General features: G+C 36.5%; 2 protein-coding genes across 7 annotated transcripts in view; both read right to left on the bottom strand.

Annotated features, from left to right (window-relative positions):
* ACAT2 (acetyl-CoA acetyltransferase 2) overlaps positions 1 to 269 on the bottom strand; it is a 13,402-nt gene extending 13,133 nt beyond the window's left edge. Inside the window, exon 1 of the mRNA XM_008585428.1 lies at positions 163 to 269. Within this exon, the coding sequence (XP_008583650.1) occupies positions 163 to 217 (55 nt within the window). The 5' untranslated portion in view covers positions 218 to 269. The remainder of the gene's footprint in view (positions 1 to 162) is intronic.
* A 4,589-nt stretch (positions 270 to 4,858) lies between these two features.
* Positions 4,859 to 25,103, bottom strand: part of WTAP (Wilms tumor 1 associated protein) — a 32,805-nt gene continuing 12,560 nt past the window's right edge. For 3 of the 6 annotated variants that reach the window (XM_008585421.1, XM_008585423.1, XM_008585422.1), the window contains exons 2-8: positions 24,518 to 24,555; positions 22,193 to 22,248; positions 19,395 to 19,453; positions 18,084 to 18,211; positions 13,641 to 13,819; positions 8,335 to 8,489; positions 4,859 to 7,043 (exon numbers count right to left, since the gene is read on the bottom strand). In XM_008585421.1, coding sequence (XP_008583643.1) covers positions 6,460 to 7,043; positions 8,335 to 8,489; positions 13,641 to 13,819; positions 18,084 to 18,211; positions 19,395 to 19,453; positions 22,193 to 22,248; positions 24,518 to 24,547 — 1,191 coding nt within the window. In that variant the 5' untranslated portion in view covers positions 24,548 to 24,555 and the 3' untranslated portion in view covers positions 4,859 to 6,459. Of the gene's footprint in view, positions 7,044 to 8,334; positions 8,490 to 12,377; positions 13,820 to 18,083; positions 18,212 to 19,394; positions 19,454 to 22,192; positions 22,249 to 24,517; positions 24,556 to 25,103 lie in introns of those variants that run through there. The other 3 variants (XM_008585424.1, XM_008585425.1, XM_008585426.1) reach the window with 2 other exon arrangements.

The following is a 25,103-nucleotide window of genomic DNA, read 5'->3' as shown; positions in this document are numbered from 1 at the left end:
CCACACGAGGGGGCGGGGCTGAGGGCTGAGCCGCGGACGGCCGGGGCTCAGGGGTCCTGGCCGGCCTCCTCCTGCCTGCACGCCCCTCTCCCGTTCCGCACAGCTGCCATCCTCGGCGCGCCTGCCCAAGCGGTGGGCGGCTCAGGGCCCCCGGCCACTCACCTATGGCGGTCCGCGCTGCGGCGACGATGACCACGGGGTCCGAACCTGCGCTCATCCTGCCCACGACGCCCCCCCTGCTGCTGCCGGCACAGAGCTGCCCACGACTGAGGCTGAGCTTTGCCCGCTGCTCCCAGGCCGTGCGGGGGGCGGAGCCGGGCGCCGCCCCGCCCCCGCCGCCTCCTCGCGGCTCACAGTGCGCAGGCGCGAGGCTGGGCCGTGATTGGTCCCCGGGCGAGGGCGCGCGTCCGAGGGGGAGGGCTGCGGGCCACGGGGCGCGGCGCAGTCACACACCTCTTCAGACCCTATCTGGCCCCCTCAGTGTCGTCGCTCTCTCGACGTTTTGGGATTTTTTTTGTTTCCTGGTTTTGGGGTTTTTTTAGCTTAGGGTTTTTTCGAAACATTATGAGTGTCAGTGACGGAGGAGTATCTCGCGTTCATCCCAGGACTTGAATCCCACTGGCGACAGTGTCAGGTGGAAATCCTGCGGCTGCAGGACCGAGGACAATTCCGACGGGCCTTTTGCGCTCCGGCTTTGGAAGTTCCTTGCGTTTCCCGGGGCGCCGTGACCACCCGCCCATGTCAGCGCTTCGCTGGGCTCTGCACGCAGCGAGACCCGGCAGCACTGGGCGCGCTCTCCCGGCGCTGGCACCGCTTGCCTCCCTCTCCTGCGAGCTCAGCTCCACTGGCAGGATGAGTCACAGGTGCCTTCGGTTGACAGTTTGGACAGTGAAAGGCGAGGAACTTGTAATAAGTTGGGTCACTATAGAGGATTCTTAAAGCAAATGTACTTCACAGGGCCTGGTTTTCCAAAGCCTTGCAGTTTCAAATATTGACTTTGCTGAGGACTGGAAATTTTCCTCAGGCTATAAAGTCTCTGGTGTAAGATAAGGATTTGTGGCACAGCAGGTTGCTGGCTCAAGGACAGACTAGTTACTAATTAATGTGTAAAGATACTGGAAAATTGCTGCAAGAAGGAATGTTTGCTAAGATAAAGCTTTCGTTAATGGATCATTTAATTGTCTAATGGGAATGTCATCTGGCTTGTTTCACTGAAAGTTACCAGCCTATACTGTTAAACTATAAACCCACCTATGTTCTCTTCCTGTCACTTCCTGGTCTGGAAAATAAATGCAGGAAGAGAACCCCAATTCGGGGTTAATTTCCCAAGGAAGGGATGCCTCTTGCTTGAGGATTCCAGGGAAGTTAACCACTTCAGGGCTTCTCACTGCTGAGAAAAGATGGGCTCTGAGTAATCCTTTGTGGCTCTGTCACGCAGGGGCACTGGGGTGGCAAATCCGTGGGGGGGCAAAGCAACAGGTCACGTCTGTTTAAAACCCTTTAAGACTTGCTGTCCTCTATCGGCAAAGTTTGCTCAATAGGGGACAGGAAATGGTACAGGGTTTTATCTTTCTGACCTTTCTAGAAACCTCTTCACCTGGCGCCAATTACTTTTCCAGCCTCAGCTCTGGCTATTTCCCACTTAACACACTCCCACAGTCTAGCTGCCTGGGCTCCTGCTGTGCTGAAAGAACACCCATCCTGTTCATTACTCGCACCTTGCTCAGCCTGGGGAGAATTCCACCTACTCTCCCTGATGGAAGGTGGAATCCTCTTGTCTGGGGAAAAGTCCTGTCTTTTGTAATAACTTTCCCCTTTTCCCCTCCCTCCCATTCTCTCTTCTCTGCACTCCCCCTCGCATATAGTATACAACTCTGCTGTATCACTTTTTATACTGTAGTAATTAGATGTTCACATTTCAAACAACCCTCTACCCCAACCCACACTATGAGCCCATTATTCCCACATTGAGGTCTTGTTTTGTCTTATTTTCTCTACCATCTAGAACAGTGTCTGATACTCAGTGGGTACTTAATGCTTTTCAAATAAATGTTAATGAATTTTCGTGATTATCACCTAAAAGCTTTCCTTAACCATTCCTAGGGGCTGTATGAAGCCCCATCTAGAAAGGTTAAAAGTCAACCACAGATATGGAGACTTGCAAATATGTGAATAATAATTAACAGAGAACAATCATAAGTTGGCAATATCAAGTAGGTATGTTTGAATAAAAGGAAAAGGTTATAGTGGGGTAATCAGTGATGGCTGGCATTTAATATCTGTTTACAGTGGACGTGATATGTTTCACCTCTTTCCATCAGTCCAGTTAGAGTGACTGATTCCCAACATCCATCTTACTCTAAGCGATTAGTCTTAGACCTGGCCAATGGTTGAAGAGTGGACATGTGACCCAATCTTGGCCACAAAAATGTGAACAGAAGTTTGCTAGGTGGTTCTAGGAGAGGTATTCTCAGTTCTAAGAGAGACAAAGAAGAAATGGGATCCTTTACCCTTGGGGTGTTGTGGTGTTTGAATGTGAGGCCAGTAAGCACTGCAGCCACCTTTGACCATGAGGGGAGCCTGCACAACTGCAAGGCCACACACTGAGGAAAGCACAGGAGAGAGAGAAAGAACCAAGGACTTTAAGGACACCTTTGAGGCTAACCCTAGAATCTACTAAACCTATGGCCTTCCAATTATATGAGACAAATTTTCCTTATTGTTCAAGCCAGCTTCTTAGGTAAGCTATTACATGTGGCTGAAAGCATCCTGGTACATCCAAGCAGACAAGTACATTTCTTCCTCTTATTTAAGAGGATGAAAGGAGACAGAATAACACAGCAACAAAGGGCGTTGGCTCTTGGAATCAGACTTGGTTCAGCTGCCAGTTTTGAAGTGGACATTATCGAGGGAACTTTAATGATAAAGGACAGCTCCGACACTTACTAACTCTTTAATTAAAGTTACTATCCTTTTTCTTTCAGCAGAAACTATACAAAGAATAAAAATTCATTATTTGGGGTAGTTTGACAAAGGGAGATTGTCTGTCACCAGGACTGAAACTTCAAGATAATAGTAATGACTAAGATTTACTGAGCAGTCACTGTGTTTGGCACTTGCTATGAACTAAATATTTGTGTCCCCCCAATCTCGTATGTTGAAGCCCTGATTCCCAATGTAATGTTATTAGGAGATGGGACATTTGGGAGGTAATTTAGGTCATGAGAGTGGAGCCCTCATGAATAGGATTGGTGCCTGTGATATTATATGTATACAAGGGTGGAATACAAATTTGTGGAAAAACAAAGGATAACATGAATCTTGCATGAACATTTTGAAGTACCCTTGTATATACTGGTTTTCATCCATGGTTCCTGGCTCCCCAAGGCTTCCCCTGCCTTTCTGTCTTGGAGCTTGCTGTAAAGAAGTCCTCTGAACCTACCTTGTCTGATTATAGGTCTTAAGACCCCTATTTCAAGAGGGTTCCTGCCCTCTACCCAGGAGGAAGGAAGGCTGCACAGGGAGGCCAAGAAAAATCTGAACAAAGAAGACTTGCTGGGTGTCCCCAGTCTATTAGTGTTAGATCATACCCTTTTGGTCCAATCACATTTCTACATGGTTGTCCATGCTTCAGTCATGTCTATGTAAAGAAGCTTCCATAAAAACCCAAAAGGACAGTGTTCAGAGAGCTTCCGTATAGCCGAACACTTGGAGGTTCCTGGAGGATGGCATACCCAGGGAGGACATAGAAGCTCGGTGCCCCTTCCCCGCACCTTGCCCTATGCACCTGTATCCTTTGTAATAACCTTTATAATAAACCAGTAAATGTTTCCCTGAGTTCTGTGAGCTGTTCTAGCAAATTAATCAAACCCAAGGAGGGGGTCATGGAAACCTTGAGTTATAGCCAGTCGTTCAGAAGCACAGGTTAAAAACCTGGGCTTGCCATTAGCATCAATATGGGGGGTATGGGGGGCAGGCAGTTTTATGGACTGAGCCCTTAACCTGTGGATCTGAGGCTATCTCCAGGTAGACAGTGTCCAAATTGAACTGGAGGGCACCCAGCTGGTGTCCACTGCAGAATTGCTTGCTTGCTGGTGCATAGGGAAAAAAGCCCCACACATTTGGTCCCTGAAGTCTTCTGTGTTGATCTATGTTGATTGTTGCTGAGTAAGAGTACAGGAAAAACACTTTGGTTTATTTATATATACAGTGCCCTCATAAGAGACATGAGATCTCTGCCATGTGAGGATACAGCAAGAAGCCCTCTGCAAGCTAGGAAGAGATCCCTCACCAGCACCCTGATCTGACTTCCCAGCCTCCAGGCTGGGAGAAATAAATGTCTGTTGTTTAAACCACCAGTCTATGGTATTCTTGTTATAACAGCCAGAGCTAAGACAGCGTTATAAGCACTTTACATGTGTAAACTCATTTAATGCTTTTATAAGGAAAAAACTGTGCCACAGAGAGGTTAAGTAGTTTGGCCAACTTTGTAACAGATATGTGGTAATGTGAAGATTCAAACCCATTAGCTCCAGAAGCCACTCCCTCAACTTGGATATGGTTTATGACCTCTCCTATCCTAGTCATATCAGCAAAAAAAGCATCCATTTTCAGAAATGAGGAACATTGACTATGAGTAATCGTTAAGTCTTCTCCAAGTTATTCATCAAGGTGGATACAACAGAAACGTGAAAACTGGTAATGTCACATGAAGAGACCTATAAATTTAGTCAAATTATGTAAGTGGTTGAAAAATTAATTTCCTTTCACATATCAATGATTACATAATACCACCAGGACAAAGAAATTCCATTTTTGTTTAAATTAGGTGAGTTAAAATGACACACACAACAAAAACCAAAGTCCACAGCATTTAATAAATCAAGGGGATATTTTAGTACATGCCAAAATGTTTATCATATGTAATTTAAAATTGTGAAGAATTTATTCACCAGCAGACTGCACAAAAGGTTAATCATAGGACGGTGCAGAATTTTTCATATACCACTGAAGACCACAGATATATGTGTATGTCAGCTAAACAAGCAGAAACACAGCAGTTATTTTCAAATAAATTGTACCTCAGTTTCAAGTCTTACAAATAACTCCACTTCTGAGGTTCCTTGGCAATATAAACATTCCTTGTAATATAATGTCTAAAACAACTATTTTGCTTTTAGCAGAAATGACATGTTTCCTCTCAACCACACATGAAAAGCTATAGAATCTAAAACCATACAATAACATAGAACTTGACATTTAATATTTAATTATGTCAGAGAAAATGGAGCAAACTTTGACAGTCAGTCTTATACCTTAAAAAGATTTTCTCCTACATTCTAACACCCCCTAGGCTTACTGATTTAATATTAGCAGATATGTTAATAAAAATCAGTAGTACCGGCCAATGTTTTAAAGCAACCATTACTGATGACATAATACCCCAATTACCCAAAATCAGGTCACGAAAATGAACTCTGCTTTTCAATTCGATCCTTACGAAAACTTAGGTGACTATTCTTTTCTGCATTTTCAAATATTTTATAACAATTATTTTTATTAAATTTGGAAAAAGTGTAGTCCTAAACTCCAACTTCATCTTGCAAAACAAGGCATGAATGAAATTTTAAAATTATGTACACAATCAGAATCAATGTATCTACTTTAGTTTACCCTTGTGGTATGTTGAAGGATAATGAGTAGAAATTTAGCACCTCAATGAAAATAAATACAAATGCTAAACACACTCAAAACAAAACAAAAAACTAATAAGTTACAATAAAAATCTTTATTTAGGTTTGGTCAGTACAGGTAAGATATATTGGAGTCACAGAGCAATATGCAGTAACAGGATACAACAGTTCGTAAAAACTGAGTAACTACGCACACAAATTTCTTAAACGTTCAGTCACCTAAAGAGAAAATGCACAGATGTATGGTGGAAAAAACTGTATCTAACACTGAAACTACTATTAGGACTCCATCAACAAGTCCAACTTTTAGTGATAAAAACTACTGCACTGGGCAATCTTGGCAGTCATAAACCCACATCTACTCTAACAAGTCTGAATGGTGCATAAGTATAATAACAGCATGAGTTAAGAATGCCCTTACACAGCACAGGCTCTAGATAGACACAGATTTATATAGACGTCATTATGTTATACTTTAAGGAAAGATTTCCATTTACAAGTTCACATTAACTCATATAAAAATAACTTGACCCTACACAAAAATGTCCTTTTAGCAACATCCAAAGTAATTAACTGTTACAATTTCCAAAGTGGTAGAGGTATCAAAGCAGAAAACAAAACAAAACAAAAACCCAAACAAAACCAAACAAAAAACCAAAAACACACACCACAAAAAGGCAAATTGTGACAAAAGTATGCATTAATTCTCTGGACAGTATCCTCTCCCAAATTAAATGACACTGTATAAAAATTTTCTGGAAAAATATTACAAAACTGAACCCTGTACGTTTACACTTGAGTCCAAGCCATTCTGAACATGGCGGGAACCCACAGTTCGGTTACCTTTCCCACTCACTGCTTTCTCCTCTTGAGGGTCATGATTGGAGTCTGTGTCATTTGAGTGGTGTGTGAGAGAGTTTTCACTGCCCGTGGGAGAGTCTACACTTTCATACCCCGCACTGAGTTGGTTTACGTAACTACTACCTCCTCTGCCAGTTCTCTCCTCTGAGCTGTTGGAGGCCTTATTACCATTCCCTGGAGAAGAAGGAAAGTCATCTTCAGTTGTGTTCCCCTCCCTGTGAAATCCAGACCCAGACGTCCTCTGACGAGAGGAGCTGCCATTACTTGGTCCATTTGACAGACGACTGCAGTCTTTACTTGTGGCCTCTGCCTGTTCTACAGGTTCAGAAGATGTAGTCCTGCTGGTACCTGGGGCTGAAGCTTGAGACTGCTGCTGTTGGTACTGAGCCAACTGCTGGCGCGTCTCCTTTAGCTGTTGCTGAAGAACTAGAATGGTACTCTGCATACCCTCTACTTCTTCATCGAGTTGAATGATGAAGTCATTCAGTTCTGTGCAAAGGAGAGTCAAACCTACTTTAATATCTCTTATAATAACTGAAAATATTTCGTAAGTGCCTGCTACAAAGCCAGGCAGTCAGTAAATATTTAAGTGAATAAATACAATACTAAAATCACAACAGAATACTTAAAAATTTTGCTTGGAATTTTAAAATAGCCATTCAAGAATGAATTTGTTTTGGGAAGTTGGATGCTTAAGATAATCACAGAAAATAATTCTTGAAGATTGTTAAAATACGTATATCCATTAAATTCTAAAAAGGCTTTAGGAAAAAAAGAGATTTTATATAGCAGCGAAGGCCTATTTACGTATTTACAAGTAGTAAGAGATAGGAACCATCACTACAAAAAAGTAATTTAAAAAATATTATTACTTTAGGGCCAGCCTGTGGCTCATTCGGTAGAGTGTGGTGCTGATAACACCAAGGCCACAGGTTTGGATCCTATATAGGGATGGCCAGTTCGCTCACTGGCTGAGCATGGTGCTGACAAGACCAAGCCAAGAGTTAAGGCTCATTCGGTAGAGTGTGGTGCTGATAACACCAAGGCCACAGGTTTGGATCCTATATAGGGATGGCCAGTTCGCTCACTGGCTGAGCATGGTGCTGACAAGACCAAGCCAAGAGTTAAGATCCCCTTACCAGTCATCTTTAAAAGAAAAAAAAAAAAAATTATTACTTGGCCGGGCCAGCCCCCACCCCCAAAAGGTATTATTACTTGGCTATTGATCTTCTTTGCAATTAACCATCAGATATAATTCTCAATTTAAATTACAAAGCGTCTGGATATTTTCCTTACTACTAATAACCCCAACAAAGAGAAAAAACAGCACAGATGCAGCTACACGTGCACAAAAAAGGATGGAGACTGACAATTAAGTTTGGTTTGTTTTTACATAATTTTCAGACCACTGGAAAAATGTCAAATGTTTCCAAGATTTATACTTAAAAGAAATGGTTAAGTAATGATATACTCCATTTCAGGCACTGAATATAAATTTGTAAATCTTAGTAATACAACACCCTTTTTATCTTTCACCAAACACTGCTCCCCTAAAACCAAAAACTTATAAAATATGCACAATAAACAATTGAAAAGTGGGGGGACAAACACAGTAAAATTAAATGGCTTTGTTCGCTGACTCAACTACAAATGTTTCATTCATAATTTTATATAACCACAGGCAGAGATTAGCATGTACAGAATCTAACCTATAATATTCACGCCTGGCAGTTTTTTAAAGCCAGTGCAGTTAAGCAAACTTTTCAAAAAAATCCCTTACCATCCTGACTGCTTTTAAGCTCCTCACTATATTTCTTCTGTAAAGCCAACTCTGCTTCAAGTTGTGCAATACGTCCCTGGGACAGCTGCCTTCCAAGTTCTTGATTCTCCTGGATAAGCATTCGACACTTCGCCATTAACTTTTTGCCTGTTTGGCTGCAAAGGAAAGATCCATCCATCACAAAATGAAGACAAAACTCTCTATAACCTTCTTTGCTTACAATTATTACAGTGATAAATGTAACACATACAGAACATAACTATGTCACAGCAGATACCGCCCTATAATTACCATCTTCTTTTCAGGAACATATCCATCTTCTGCATTTCAGTAATTTGCCAATACAGCAGCAAAAATAAACCTTAAACAAAAAGTGCCCAAATGGCCACTTCTTGTTCCTATTACATCAATAATTGACTCTGAAATCTATTTTCATCCCAAATTATTTGAAATAGAAACAGGCCAATTAATTAACAAACACCTTGGATACACCAATATTAATACAACACTAAGGTACTTAAACTTTATCAAACAAAAAACTGCTTGAAAAGGTACATGCAACATCACAAATATATGCTTCTTTAAAATAACTAATATATATGAAAACCAGTACCTATAAGTAAGTGAATGAGAACATATTTATTCTTGCAAGAAAAACATTTAATAAGGAATCCTGTTAATAGGCAATTCTCTGGAACATCCATCTTCCATACCCTCCCAGGAACAAACTTATCTATTGCATTAAGTGAAGCACATTCAGTAATAAGTTTTTTTAAAAAGCCTTAAGAGTCTTTCTACTTATCAATCCCTCAATTAACTTCTTCATGTGATACATATACTTCTGAGCTGTCAAACTGGGACATTAGTTGTTTTTAAATTTAATACTGATATGTGATTTAAGACTTTAAAAGATCATCCTTGCAACACAAAGGTCAGGGATTACTTATAACAAATAATGCAAACATGAAAATATCTGCCAAATTAGGAGTGCCACACTTCCAAATGAGTGCAAATGCTAGTGTAACATACTTAAAACCTATATGCACATACACAGCAATTGCAAAAATGTAATCAAAAGCCCAAATTAGTTTCTCAATAAAACTTTATTGCTTTTCTTTAGCCTCAGCAATAAACAGTAGAAACTATCGTCTTTAGAGACCTGACTTAAGTATATAATTGTGATATTACCTTTGATGCTTTAATAGGTACACTGACATTCTTGTCACTGAGTCAAATCCAATAATCTTATTGTTAAAAACATTTTTTTCATTCTAGTCTTTCTTTCTGTGGGCTTTCACTTGCCTGATATATTACTTCAGAATGTATTTGATCTTCTATCAAGCCTTAGAAACTTTAAAAATGGGAGCACTGTGTAAATAATCCTCTTTCTTTGAAGTACTGTTGCAAGGTTTTTTTTTAATCTATAGCATGTGTTCCAACCTAATGTAATTCAAGAAAGTCTGTAATTACATTTCCTTATAGAAATCTGTGGAACAGTAAAACCTGGGTTACTAATGTTCAAAGGAGCCCAAGGGGAAAGCCATGAATAAGTGAGTGGTAACTTTATTAGCTGGTGTTATTGTTCATTGCTACTATAGCTCCAGATTTCCCCCAATTTCCACAAGCACCCTCAGACTTTAGCCTCCACTGAACAAGCAATTATACCATCAAACAATGAGGAAATAAGAGATAAATGCTAGTATAAAAGAGGAATTCCTTCCGCTTTACTGCTTATGTTCCCACAACTTTGTTTTCTCACAAAAGTATATAGCATCAGTGTTTTCCAACTAAGCTGAAAATTCTCTCCTTTTATATGAATTTAATAAAGACTAGAAAAAAGCAACTGTAAAATGTTAATTTGTGACCTGACAACATAAAACTGTCACAAATTCTAATGCAAAAATAGGTTCACTTAAGAAGTCATAACTTTTTTATTAATAAATGACTGTTCTTAGATAATCCCATCACTTCTAAAATTAGTGATAACTAAAAGAAGTCTTTACAAAACCACTGCTCTTTAAACATTCTGTAATTTACCTTTTTTTGGCAGCTGGCCAGTAAGGGGATCCGAACCCTTGACCTTGGTGTTATAACACCATGCTCTAACCAACTGAGCTAACCAGCCAACCCCAAACCACTGTTCTTTAAATGTTCTGTGATTTTATGTCATTTTATTAACTACGTTTCATAACATTTGCATGTGCTAATCATATCACAAAAAAAGACGAGAATTTAATTACAACTGTTTTGGGGATAACTTTTTAAAACTACAAATAAAAAATCCATCCCATTCCTAAAAGTGAATAACCCACAAAGCAAATATAGCAGGAAATACTTTAAGAGAAGGACTTATAAAAAGGAATGAACATTGTACACTGCTTTAATTATCAAGGGGAAGAGAGCCAGGCTATTTGGAGAGATGTATCCACAATTACCTAATGATTAAATGCAAACTCAAAACTGCCAATATACTGAAACATATTCCTCTAAACACTTTAAAATATAAGTGTTGTCACAAAGTTAAAGTATTTTAATCAGTAGTGAGGTTAACCATTTTTTCAAACATATATATTAGCTAAATTTTTCTATTTTTTTCCTTTGTGAACTATTTCCTTTGCCCGTTTATTTTCTGTTAATTTATATGAACATTTTATTCAGATATTAAAACTTTATGCAAGTATTGTTCTGTTTTAAAAAAACAAAAATAATAAAACAAAATATTTTAAGTGGACAAAATGATTTAGAGAATCTTTCCCCCTCAAAATTAAAACTCAGAAAAACAGGAACGCAAAAAACATACACACAACACAAAACCAATTCTATTTCAATTATTCCAGATTGAGCATTATTTGTTTCAAATAAATAATGAATTTATAGCACCTGACATACTCTGGTTTATAGACTAATTTTACAGAACAAAAATCCATTCATAGGTGATTAAAATAAATTATGTCTCATTAATATAATGGAAATATTATATAACCATTAAAAATGCAGCAGTCTAGAGATACTAAAATATGGAAAAAAGCCCAAGAGATAGTGATAAAAACAAGCACATTTGTTTAAAACCAATATACATAAAATTACTGTATATGCACAGAAATTATCTTGATAATACCCAAGAAATTTAACAGTAATTACTGCTCATAAAGAATAGAACAGGGAAAGTTAAGGTCACATCCAGGAGTGACACTCACTTTTCATTTCCACCTTCCTCCACACTGTTTCCATTTTATACATGAGTATGTATTACCATATTAATTAAAAGAGAAAATTTTAACAATAACAAGGAAAAAAAACCCATAGAACTCAAAGTAACTGTTACCTAAGCAGTAAAAAAAAGATGTTGGCTAAATTTGAGTGCACGTCAATAATACATTTTACGAACTACTTCTTGACCTGCTAAAAATATCTAACGGCATATCTACTGTGATTTTAAATGACATAAAATATATACAAAAGCCTTAATACAGGCACAATACGTTAACTTCAAACAGATTCAGTTACTTACCCTTCAACCCCCACAAATAGCAAGAATTTTAGAAGCAGATTTCTTGCTGAAAAGTTACACAAATCACTTCTTCAACCCACCCTCTGCCCCACAATCAGTTCCCTAAAGCACAAAAGTACAAGATACTTACAATTGATCTGAATGATTAAGAGAGAACTTAAGTCACCCTTCTTAAAACTGCACTTAAACGGTGGAACAAGCTGGAACCATTTATCTTCCACTCATCTTAGACTCCATTATCACCAAGTGAAAAATTCGAATTGGTGAGTTATACAATGATCTGACGAAAAAAATTCACCTCCAGGATTGGATGGATGCATGAAGAAAATAATGCCTCATTTATCTAAATGACCAAATGAATTTACTAGAAATGATCACTATACCGTTTTTCAATTCACAAAATGTCTCACTTAGGCCAGCCCGCAGTTCCAACACATTATTTCCCCAGTCTTTTGGCAGGTACCCTGTAAAGCTGTCCCACATTAATTTCTACTGCAATATTCTGGGACAAAGTATCAAAAAGTAACAAGTGTCAAGTCTCCTTGTTTTTTATTCCAACTGGAATAAAGCAGGTCTTTTAAAAATTAAACACAGAGCCTTTTCCTTCACTTTGAAGAGCACAGCAACAATTTTTCCAAAATCAATCTGCTCTCCATAACCCCCCAAAATTAAAATGTTGAGAGTACAACAAAATCATGACAGTATTACTTGAACTTAAGACAAAAAAAAAAAAAACCCAACTATTTCAAGGCACATTTAATTTAATATCAAGAGTGTAATACAAAAGGCCCAAATACAATGAAGGAACACATTCCCTCATTAACACCAACGACAATGCTCTTTTAACATGTGCCTGTTGAATGGAATGAGGATTTCATTTCACTACTGAAAAAAATAACACGATGAGTCTCACAACCAATATCCTTATACAATCTAGTTGTGAAATGAATGTTTATAATGTTTCAAACAGTTTTAAACCTGAAGTTTGATACCACACCTTCATGTTTGTACAATCCTCAGTCAGATTATCTACAGTTTTTGCAACCATTCAAACAAACCATTGATTAAAACCACATTGATTTAAGGCTCAATCAAGTAACAGAGAGCCCCAAACTAAATGGTAAAATATATGCACCTCTTGTACTGACATCTATTATTTGATTCTCTCATGACTATTAAAAATTGGTTCTTAGCAAATAAACCCTTTAAAGGCAAAATTCACCTCATTTGAGTTTTGACCCAGAAGTTCAACAACAATCACGAAGTCCACAGTCTTATTGGCAAAACTGATATACAGTGTCTCTAAGTCACTATGCTCATGGTTAAGAGCGATGCATTTTCCATTTTTACATTTTACTGGAATTTTACATGTTCAATTCATGATTTAAAATCTCTAGGTTTTCATTCCTCCAAACTGTCTGAAGACACAGTGTGCCACAGACTTAAGACTTGTTTCTCCCTCTATTTTCTTCAAACAGAAACATTTCTCAAGTGTCTACATGTTCTAGAAGGGGAATTTTTCGGAGGTGGCCACTTCTTCGGAATAGTCCGACGGCATCAGGCCTCTGAAGCAAGGGGAAGGGGAAGAGAAAAAAGCTGAAACACAAGGTTCATCGGGTAAGTTTTACATTAACCATTACAAGCTGAACAGTTAAGAATGTAGCTTTTTTTTTTTTTTTTTTTTGCTCAAAAAGTCTGAGTCTTGGTGTGGAAACGAGTACTTGGCTGTCCCACCACAGCTTTCTCGTAGTGGGACTGTCAGGGAAGTCTTGACTGGGGAGTATGATTTGTTTACCTATCAGGCGTAAACTTCCAGGCACTCAGTTCATTTTGGGCTTGTTCCAGTTTGTCTTTAGTCTGTTCCAGTTCACCTTTCATTTTTAGGAAAAACAAGTTGATCGCTGGATCCACCATTGTTGATCTCAGTTGGGCAACGCTCGGCTGCTGGACTTGCTTGAGGTACTGGATTTGAGTCTGTGCAAAACAAAAGAACAATTACCACCAGATCAAAGGAAACATATATAAGAAGGTAGGGTGAACCCGCTTTCATTCACACTTGATTTACCAACTCCTTCATAAGCCTCTCCCGCTTTGATCATAAAATTCTCTAGAAAAAGTACAAATTCAAAACAACTATTTAAAGTTATTTATGTAGGAATTGAGGCCATGTGATTGCACTTCCATACTTAGGAACTTTAAATAAAGCAGTTACATCTTACTTTGCAATCAAAACAGAAATAAAAAAAAAAAAAAACGTTACATGTTGTATGTACTACAAATGCTGACACCCAGTGGGAAAAAGCAAAGTTTAAAATATTAATTACATAAGTCGGTGGAGTCTTTTTACTCGTTTTAATTTTTGCCTATAGAAATTATTCTATGTAAAAGTCCCCTAAAAATGCACCAGGTACAAGTTTATAACTCAAAACACATTTGCATTTCTAAATCAAAAGATACACATTACTTATATATACATGAGTTGGCATTACAGCTTTGTAAAAGCAAAACTCTATAGTTCCTTAAGCTAAAATAAAGTATATATTCATTTTTTTTCCTTCTGTGTAGACTTGAATCATAGTATTGTAAAGGTGACAGGTAACTGACCTAGTCCAAGCTGCTTATTTTTGAGAGACTAAATAAGCCAACTGAATTGTTCAAGGATACAATCAGTTCACCACCAGAACTAGGACTAGAAATCTAGTTCTCAGGCCTCCTGACTCCCAGTCCAGAGCTTTTTTTCACCATACCAGAACCCCTCTACTTACATATGAAAACTTCAATTTCGACTTCAGTTGTACTACTTACTAGCACACTAAAAATATATTTCTAAAATATGAAATACAGTTATTAGCATTAAATTCATCACTTTCTCCACATCCAAAGATCTTACTCCACACTAAGGCTTAAACAGGATTAAAGTTAAAATTTCCTACCATAAATTTAGTAAAAGACACAGATATATTGAGTGGGAATATATTTAATTATTATTGCATTGAACAAAGAAAAATAATCTTTACTTAACATTTGGATATTTTAAAAAGTAAACTCATTTTAAACAAAAATGTACAACTGCTTATTCAACGTAAGGCCAGCGGCTACAATATGATGTTTATTGATCTATTTTTTGGCGGCTAAGCTAATTTAAAACAGGAAGAATAAAGCATGTCTTATAGTGTATGCCATGTGCTTACATCATTAATTAAAACACATTCTCTACAACACTGACTTGGACTCAGTTATCATTTAGGTTTAAAAAGTCCCAACAGTCAATACCTTCAGTCATGAAAAAAGAGGCAAATCTGACTAAGATAAATTCCATGTGCTAGGAAAGGAGAACAATAAGTGTTTTAAAAGTCAGTTTTATTACTAAAGCTATTTTTAGTTGACTGGCAAAAGATTAAATGAAAAAGAGGAATACCAGTGAGGAGCACAAAAATAATAGACTCATTTATTAACTAAGAGTAAAACAAGTATTATAAAAAGCCAAGAACAATTAACTATTTCTTTGGCTAACTTCTGTCTTACACTCAAAAGTACTTAAATAAATGGACTACTGATAGACTCTGCAAAGACTGCATGTAGATAAAGAAGACATAAAGAACTACATAATTAAAAGATGAAAGATGGTTCATTCCCAGCACCAAAAAAAAAAAGAAGATTAAAGAGATGAGTGAGTATGCTGGGCAAATAGAAGACCAATAGAAAGAGAACAGATTTTTGAAGATGTATTTTATTTTTTCTATGCTTAGCTTAATTTGAAACACTGAAGGTAAAAGTAGCAGCTCTTTTTAAAACGGTAGATATCTAATACAGTCCTTACCACTTTTCTTCCATCATCAAGAGGGTAACCCCCCCATGCTCAAGGGTCAATCCCTTCAACGAGGCATTTGTTTAACCTATTCCCTCCTGCCTCCTCTGGTACCTTACTCCCACATCCTTCTGTATTTCTAAACTCCCATTTGACAGTTCCCCTAGAGCCTACATATTTTCCAAAGTGGCTCACCTTAAAAAAAAACTCTCTCAATCTTGCCTAATTATCACCCAGTAACTCCCAGTGTCAACCAAACCTCATTAAAAAAAAATCTTAGCCATGTTTCTATTTGATATATCACCTCTTACTGAAATCATTGCAATCTTGTTTCTGCCTCAACCCTCAACTGAAACAGGTTTCACTAAAGTGGCCAATAGCTTCCTAACTGCCAAATCCAATGAGCAATTTAAAATTCCTATTTTACTGAACCTGACTTTGCTTTTGATGCTATTAATCACTTTCTTTACCTTTTAGGGGAGGGAAACTTCGCATTTCCATAGTTTTCTTAACATAATACCCTATTCGGGAGCAACACCGAGGGTTGCGATCCCGTGGCCGGTCCCGGTCCGGTACGGGCGCGACACTGAGGGTTGCGATCCGTTGCCGGTCACGAAAAAAGACAAAAAAAAAAAAAGTCTTCACTACAGGCTGGCCGGTTAGCTCAGCTGATTAGAGCACAGCCCTGTAACCCCAAAGTCATAGGTTTGGATCCCCATACTGCCAGCTGCTCCCCCAAAAAAATATCTTCACTGTCTCCCTCTCACCCAGAATAATATCCAAGATCCCATGCCCCGACCCTAACCTGCTCTTTTCACCCTCACCTAAAACTTCAACCTCATCTGCCACATATAATCCTGCTCTTTCCTTGTGCTTTTGCTCTTGCTGTCCTGGTGCAGGGGAGAGCTGTAAAAACAATATGGCTAGAAAAGGTTAGGTTTTAGTTGAAATAACCTTAAAACCCAGGTTGAGAAGACAAAGGGTGATAGGGCACCACCAAAAACTTTGACCAGGCATGATATGATCAAAACTGCCAGTGTATATAGCCTGGAGAATCAGAGGTGAGTCAACAGCACATACTCTCTAGGCAAGTAGTAAGAAGTATTTGAATTCTCATATTAAGAGTAGGAATCAGGAAGAGAGAAAGAATTCAAGACACTGCTGTTACAAGATATTAACAATGGTATCATCCACTAACAGTCCATCTCCCAGGTGTTAGCATTTTGAAAGTAAAATTCACTCTTTGCATAAAAGGGAAATTTATTAAAACATCCGTTAGTGACTGCGCGGAAAAAAAAATTATCAGTGGTAGTGAGGATGGAAACTAAACTGGTAGAAACAAAAGGAGAAAAAGTGGTGAGAAGGTAGAAAAAAATTATAAAGGCTACTCTTTTCTTTAGCAAAGTAACAGGTGAAGAAGTCATTTTGTAGAAGTGAAGGAAGAGGGAATAAGGACTTTTGTGGAAATGTGGACAATCTCTGCACAGAGAATAAAAGGACTGTGACTCAGCCCTAAGGAACATTCTTTTGGTGAGAGAACAGGAACATGACTGTGCCCACATATTTTTACTGTTGCCAGAATAATGCCTTACATATTAAAAGATTTTAATTAATATGTATTGAATAAATGGAGAGTACATAAAGAGCTGAAGAAACATTCAGATTTTAAAATGAGAAACAAGGATAGAGATGCCTCTAATTTTTTGTTATAATTTATATAAACAAACTTAAAAAAAAAAAGAAAGAAAAAACAAAAGAAATAGCTAAGACGTTTAAAGACAGAGCAAAACTGAGTCTTAATTACCAGAGCTGGATGATGAAGAATGTCCCTAGATTTCCGAATGATGTAAACATAGTAAATAGTACAAATGAAAGCTCCAACAATTAAAAAGGCAACATTGTAAAAAGTATTGACACCAGGGAAAATAGTTATATGCCCAAAGGAGTCAAGAGAGCAGTGGAATTAAAGCAATGAAGTGCAAATGCTCTGTTACTGAGTATACCCTCAGATAGCAAGCTCTCTGAAAAATACCTGAAATTGATATACTAATTCTCAACGAGCATGAAAATTTCAGAGAATAACTTAAAACTTTTGCTTTCTTGGCCGCAAAAATTTTTTAAAAATCTAAGTGAGATGCTATCTACCAAAATCTTACACTTAGCATATTTGCAACTCAAAGTGTATGTACTTTAACAAAATATGCACTTATATTTAGTATTAAGTATTTAAAATTAACATGTAAGAATGCAGATTAAAAACTAATTCCTTGGTTAGCTCAGTTGGTTAGAGCAGTGTCATAACACCAAGGTCAAGAGCTCAGATGTCATACCAGCCAGCCACCAAAAAAACCCCACAAACAATAAAACCCAAACAACAACAAAAAACCCCCAATTCCTCATCTAAAGATTTACACAATTTGAAATACTTACAGTACACTCTTGCATCTCTTGTTCCTTGGTTGCTAGCCGCATTACAAGGATGTTTTCCCTGCGTGCAGACTCCTGCTGTTGTTGCTTTAGTTTTTCCTCAGACTCTCTTAAGCCAGTAACATCATTAGCTGATGATTAAAAGAAAAAGAACATAAAACACTGAGTATAATTTCAAGATCAAACTGAACTAACCAAAAGAAAGTTCTAACAACTGGTAGAGAATAATAAAAACTAGGGTCAAAAAATTCATCAAGTCTTTAGTTTCTGTCCTATTTTATAACAGGGATATTTGTTGCTGATCACGAGAGCTCCTTCAGAAGGCAATGATGTTACAGTGCTTCACAACGTAATACTAGACTGAATTTTTTTATAGTATAATTTGTTCCTAACAGAATACGGGAAATTGCAATATCTGCTTACAGCATTCACAAAATCCCAGTTGGTATTTTTTAACCTATTCAATATAAAAATGCTGGGTTGGCCAGTTAGCTCACTTGGGGAGAGTGTGGTGCCAGTAACACCAAGGTCACAGGTTCAGATCCCCGTACCGACCAGCCGCAAAAAAATAAAAAAATATAAATATAAATATAAAAATGCTAATTACTGCATGGACAATTAATACTTCGAATTTTCATAATGTTCATAACTTCTATGGATTATAATATATATAGTCATGTATTTTTCAGGGTATTAAGCTTTCTGGACTTGAAAACCTATTTTGGTTTTTATACTCTCAAATAGTATGCTATTCTTACACAGTTGAAAAATGACAGACTAAAATGGTTTAACATTTATAAACTTTGTTGGTATATTTTTAGCTGATTTTGAAAAATCTATGGATATATAACCATATCCTAATGTTACAATTTAAGCTCTCTATCCAATTTTACAATTTAAGCTATCCGTTCCTTCTACATATTGTATCTCCCTTCTAGATAAGTAGCTCATGCTTCGATTCAAATTTCTATGTAGAAGGGGTTAGGAACAGACCAAGAAGTTTCCAGTAGTGTAAACTACCCTATCTACACTCTCTCAGAACCTTGCACATAATTTTGCTAGAACAGTCATGCCATTTTATGACTATTATATGTCTGTCATCCCCAATGACTTGGAAATCCTCAAGAAAGATCATGCCTCCTTCATCTTTATATTTCCTAGCACCCAACAGTGCCTGGACATAGATCTTATAATAAAATGCTTGAGTAAAAACTACATTTGCTTTACAAAACCAATTATCTCTTGTTTGTAACAACAATGTAAAAGGAGACTATTCACACAGTGTTCAGGAAACTATAGCTCAAACAAACTTACAGTTAAGATCTGTGTACTTGCCCTCCAAAGCTTGTACATATGCTTCATATTGTTTCCATCTAGAACAAAAATAAACCCATATATTTTAGTTGTTACACTGAAATTGCTTTTATTAAATAAACTAGGAAATCATATCCATAAACTCATAAATTTAAGAAATACTGAGAATTCTGTTGGATAATTTCTAATTTTGAGATAATTATAAATCCAATATAACCAATAATAAATTAATCCCTTCATATTCCTTCTCAATTTACAGCAAACAGGTAAAAGGAGATATATAGAGAAAAAGCAGTCTCTGCTGAGTGCATACCAAGCATTCTCCTCTGGGTGAGATCACACCCCAGATTCACTTCAGTGTCAATGATACTCAGGACAATGCCTGGATCACAGAAGCTGAATAAAAACCCTACTAATACTTTCAGATATGCTGTCCACCTCAAACAAAAGGCATATATGAAAAGGGCGTAATTATAGGGGACTGAAGGTTCTTTATCTTGGCTCTTTTATGAAAATACCATGTGATTTTCTCAAAGTAATATTAATTTTTGAGTTAAAAAAAAAGGGAGAGAAAATAATATTTTTCAAGACTATATTTTAAAAATCGGATCTAATTGGCAGTAACAACCTACAAAAATGTCAAATTCTATAAGGGTTTGAGGGGACCCTTTATTCTTCTTTATATTCCTCTCTCCTCAATATATAGGCTATTAGCTGCTCTTGGCAATTATTGCAGATAAATAATAAAGATTTTCCCAGGCTTATGTGTAAGCAACTCCCAATGGAGAGTACCCTGCCCTGAATGTCTACTACCTTGCTTACTTAAGAGCTATGTTTTCAAGCTGGTCTTCAGTTACAGCTAATTAAAACTTAATTTTAGAAAATCATTTTATAATCTTAAAAACAGGCTTGCTATGAGATTTATAAATGTTAAAATGTAACAAAAAAAATACTTCATAACACCAAGCTAATCCATCTTCTTTGTAAAGACTGTTATTCAGCCAAGGCCATGCTTATTTTGACTTCTAAACACAGGATATATACAAAAGTTCATCAAATGTTTGGGGATAAATGAAAACCTTTTGTGGAGGCTACATAAGAACTATTTACTTTAGAGAAACAGAAAAAATATAAAAGCTCAAGCAAGAACTGCCATATCAAGAGGACAGAAAGCAGATTAGTTAAATAAGTAGCAGTTAATTTAAAATCACTAAAGGAATTAAACAGAAAAAAACTCACCTAAAAATCTTAAATGAAAATTCCCTAAAGAAGTTAAAATGACCTCAAAGAAATAAACTGCACATGAATTAGATATCTTAAAGGTAACTTAATATAAAAAATTTCTGGGGCCGGCTGTGGCTGACTCGGGAGAGTGTGGTGCTGATAACACCAAGACCACAGGTTCGGATCCTATATAGGGATGGCCGGTTGGCTAACTGGCTGAACGTGGTGCTAACAACACCAAGCCAAGGGTTGAGATCCCCTTACTGGTCACCTTTATATAGGGAAGAAAAAAAAAATTTCTACTACTACTTTATTAAGACTATTAATGACTTTTTTTCCTCCTGCAGTTAAATCAAGAAGACGACGACACAGACTAACCAGAGGAATCATCTAAGAAGGGATTAAAGGCAAGGAGTGTACCAAATCAGAGGTACAAAAAGAACATCAACATGTGAGCAATAGAATATCACAAGGAGGTGTCTACCTCAGTGGGTGAGAACAAGAGTGTTTTAAAATACTAAGAATTTAAATTTTACGTGCAGGAAGATAAAGGTAAGCAATGGAAAACTGTCCTATGCATGAAATTATGGCAAAGGAAGATAAAGAGTTATATCTACAACAGAGTAGCTAAGGACAAGTAGAGGAGGGAAACTGTCAGACTCTAGAAAACAATAAAACATGTCATCTATGTCTCTATCTTACACACTTTCTCTCCCTCTTTCAGCCTGTTAAATTTGTTCAGTTCTTCAGATAAAAATTCCTTGAAATTTCTATAGAAACAGAGCTCAATAACCTTCCAATGGTTGTTTTGAAAAATATTCATTTTATCTAGAAGTTATCAAGTAAAACACTAACCATAGTAAATATATTTAAACTATAAAACAAAAAACATCTCATTTTTTGATTTCTTACATTGAAAAAAAATACTATAATACTCTACTTGACTACTTATGAAACAACCAAGAAATTGAGAACTGGAATCAACCTTTAAAAATAATTTAACCCAACCCCTTCAATTTACAGATGAGAAAAATAAAGGACATTAAGTTAAACAAGCTGGTCAAGGCTGCACTTATAAGAAAGAGCAACTTTGCTTCATTTGTAAATAATGTATTTCTTTCATAACTAGAAGCACATATTTTAAGATTACAATTTTCTCAAATGTTAAACACAAAAGAAAAAATTACATCAAAACAAGCATATTTGTTGAAACTGAAAGCTTCCTGAGAACAGGGTCTTTCCCCACAGCAAGTTACACATTAAATACAAATGCTTCCTAAGTAACAATTCTGAACATTTTGCCTCCTTGAGAAAAAAATTCAGATTACCTGTTAGTCTAGAAGTTACCCTAGCTCTCTAAAGTATTATGTTTTCCCCAGGGTTCATATAATGAAGAAAACAAACCATAGGAAATATGTTCAAAAAGTACATCAAATAATTTAATGTATTAATATTAAAAACAAAACATTTGTCATAAAGGCAAACATTATAGAGTCAGAATATAATATTTTTATTTTTTGGCAGCTGGCCGGTATAGGGATCCAAGTTATATTTCTGATAAAAGAATATTTTACCTTAGAATTAATTCATCTCGTGCCATAACTTTGAAGTCTGTTTCACTCAGTCGAACCTGTAAAGAGAATTAAAATATGAAACAAGTGCTCTTCCAAAAGACAAAGTGCTCCTCCCAAAGGAGCTCTGTACTGAGACTTAGGAACTATCTCTAAAGCCTGAGACTTAAATGGTTAAGAAAAAAATGTATTTTATTGTAAAGAAGTTTTAAAAAGGTGAACTGTTTGGTATCTTAACAATGGGCATTATGACTAGGGAAATGCAAATTAAAACTCTAATGAGGTATCAGTACAGTGATTAGAATGGCTAAAATAAAAAATAGTGGTAACCCTAAATGTTGGTGAAGATTCAGAGAAACTGAACATTCATACATTGCTGGTGAGAATGCAAATTGGTACCGTCACTCTGGAAAATAGTTTGGCAGTTCCGTTTAAAACTAAAAATGGATGTGCCACGTGACTCAGCAGTTGCACTCTTATTAAGCACATATCCCAAAGAAATGAAAACAAATTGTCCATAGCAGATTTACTGTAATAGCCCAAAACTGGGAAATACTCAAGTGTCCTTCAACAAGTGAATAGTTAAACTATGATATATCCACATCATGGAATACAGTTCAGCAATAAAAAAAAAAAAAAAAAAAACAGACCATCAATACGTGAAAACAACTCAGATTAACCTTAAGGAAATTATGCTAAGTAGAAAAAAAAAATCTCAAAAAGATACATACAGCATGATTTCATTTATATAACACTTGTGACATAATTATAGAAATGGAGAAGAGATTAGTCGCTGGCAGGGGATAGGGTCTTGGGGGGGCAGAGGGATACAGATTTGGCTATAAAGAGTAACACGAAGGAGCCTTGTGATGGTTCAGACACATCTTGATTGGTGGTAGTTACACAAAGCTGTAAGTGATAAAACTGCATAGAGCCACACACACACACACACACACACACACACACACACACACACACACACACACACACAGAGTGCACGTGTACTGGTGAAATCTGAATAAGCTCTGTGGATTGTACCAAAGTCAATTTCGTGGTTTTCATATTGTTATTCAAGATATTTGTTAGTTATGCAAGCTGTTAACAGTGAAGGAGGCTCTGTGAAGGATGCACAGAACTTCCCTGTACATTTCTTGCAAATTCCTATGAATCTATAATTATTCAAAATAAGTTTAAAAAAAGGAAAGGCATAAGCTGAAATTACTTCATATATTGAAAAATATTAAGTGTTTTCTCTATACCAAATGAGGACTATAAAGGTGAGGTATCTTTCCTACTTTAGTATAACATTAAGGTTTTATTAGTTTCTCAGATATTTAAAAAATTTTTTCCTTAAAAAAATGTTTAAAAATGTAATATTAGGGGCAGGCTGGTTAGCTCAGTTGTTTAGAGCACAGCCTTGTAACACCAAGGTCAAGGGTTCGGATCCCTGTACTGACAAGCTACCCTCCACACAGTCCCCCCCTCCAAAAAAAAGTAACATTAACAAGTAACATAGTAATATTATAAATGGAAGAGGGGGAAACCATTACACCAGAATATATTAAAAGACTACCAAAGGAAGTACAGAGTAATTCTCAGATTACTAAAGTGCAGTACAATTCTTTATTCATTTCATGAATTATTTAACCCTAAAACTTAAGGCACAAATTTCTATAACACATTATCAAAATCGTTCAATTAAATATTCATTGTTTAGTAAGCACATAACCCTGCTTTCCCAAGTGAATCACAAATTCCTCCTAAAAACTGTTATTTCTTTTGTAAACCCATTGCACGTGTGTGCACATGCATATACATACACACACAGTTTATGTAATGCTGACTAAATTAGGTAGGGATGTAGAACAGAGGAAAAGTCAGATTAGAAAATCAAAAAACATCAGAGGAAACAGTAGAATCTAAATACTAACTAGTTGTAACCTTTTCTTGAAAAATATAGAAGTAATTTAAAATTACAACCAAAGATATTTAAATTAGGAAAAAAGAAAGAATAACATACTTACAGAAACTTGTGAAGTAATCTCCTTTTTTGACATTATTTGTATATATGTAGTTGGAAATATTCATTTAATAAAGGGTAAGAGTAAACATGGGAATATCATAACAGAAGTTTTCCAAAAGCTGAGACTATTCTAAAAATATACTGCATGTAAGACAATATATAACATCTAGCACATTGTACATCCCCAACACTATTACTGTTACAAAAGCAAGGGGGTGAAAAATAAGGAAACTATACAGATAATCCCTTCAACTCCATCATTAAAAAAAAAAAAGTAGTGCTCAAAAACTGCAGGAAAAACATACCTTTTTGGGAAGAGGTTCTTCGTTGGTCATCTTGAATCCTAAAAGAAGGGTTGGGGAAAAGAGGTTCAATTGATTTTCTTCCAGTTAAGGCAGTAACACCAAATACTGGCTCTTTCAAACCAATTTACTAGTGACCTAACTTATGGTCAAATCATTAGATTATTTTTTTACTTACACTATTTTAGAATAGTTTTAGAGTTATAAAAAAGTTACAAAGATATTACAGACTTCCCATATACTCTACACTCACTTTCCCCTTTGTTAACATCATCCATTATGATGGTTATTAAAACTCTGAAGTATCACTATGCACCAATTAGAATGGCTAAAAAAAAAAAAAAAAAAAAAAAAAAAAAAAAACAGGGGTAACACCAAATGCTGACGAGGATTCAGAAAAATTGAACTTTCATACATCATTGGAGAGAATGCAAAATGGTACCACCACTCTGGAAAATAGTTTGGCAGTTCCTTTTAAAACTAAAAATGGATGTGCCATACAACCCAGCAGTTGCACTCTTAAGCACATATCCCAAAGAAATGAAATATTCTTTTTTTTTTTTTTTTTTTTTTTTTTTTTTTTTTTTTT

The sequence above is a fragment of the Galeopterus variegatus genome, unplaced genomic scaffold (genome assembly GCF_000696425.1).
Source record: "Galeopterus variegatus unplaced genomic scaffold, G_variegatus-3.0.2 Scaffold3567, whole genome shotgun sequence".
Taxonomy (NCBI): domain Eukaryota; kingdom Metazoa; phylum Chordata; class Mammalia; order Dermoptera; family Cynocephalidae; genus Galeopterus; species Galeopterus variegatus.
The sequence above is the reverse complement of the archived record's forward strand: the minus strand, read 5'-3'. Positions and strand labels throughout refer to the sequence as shown.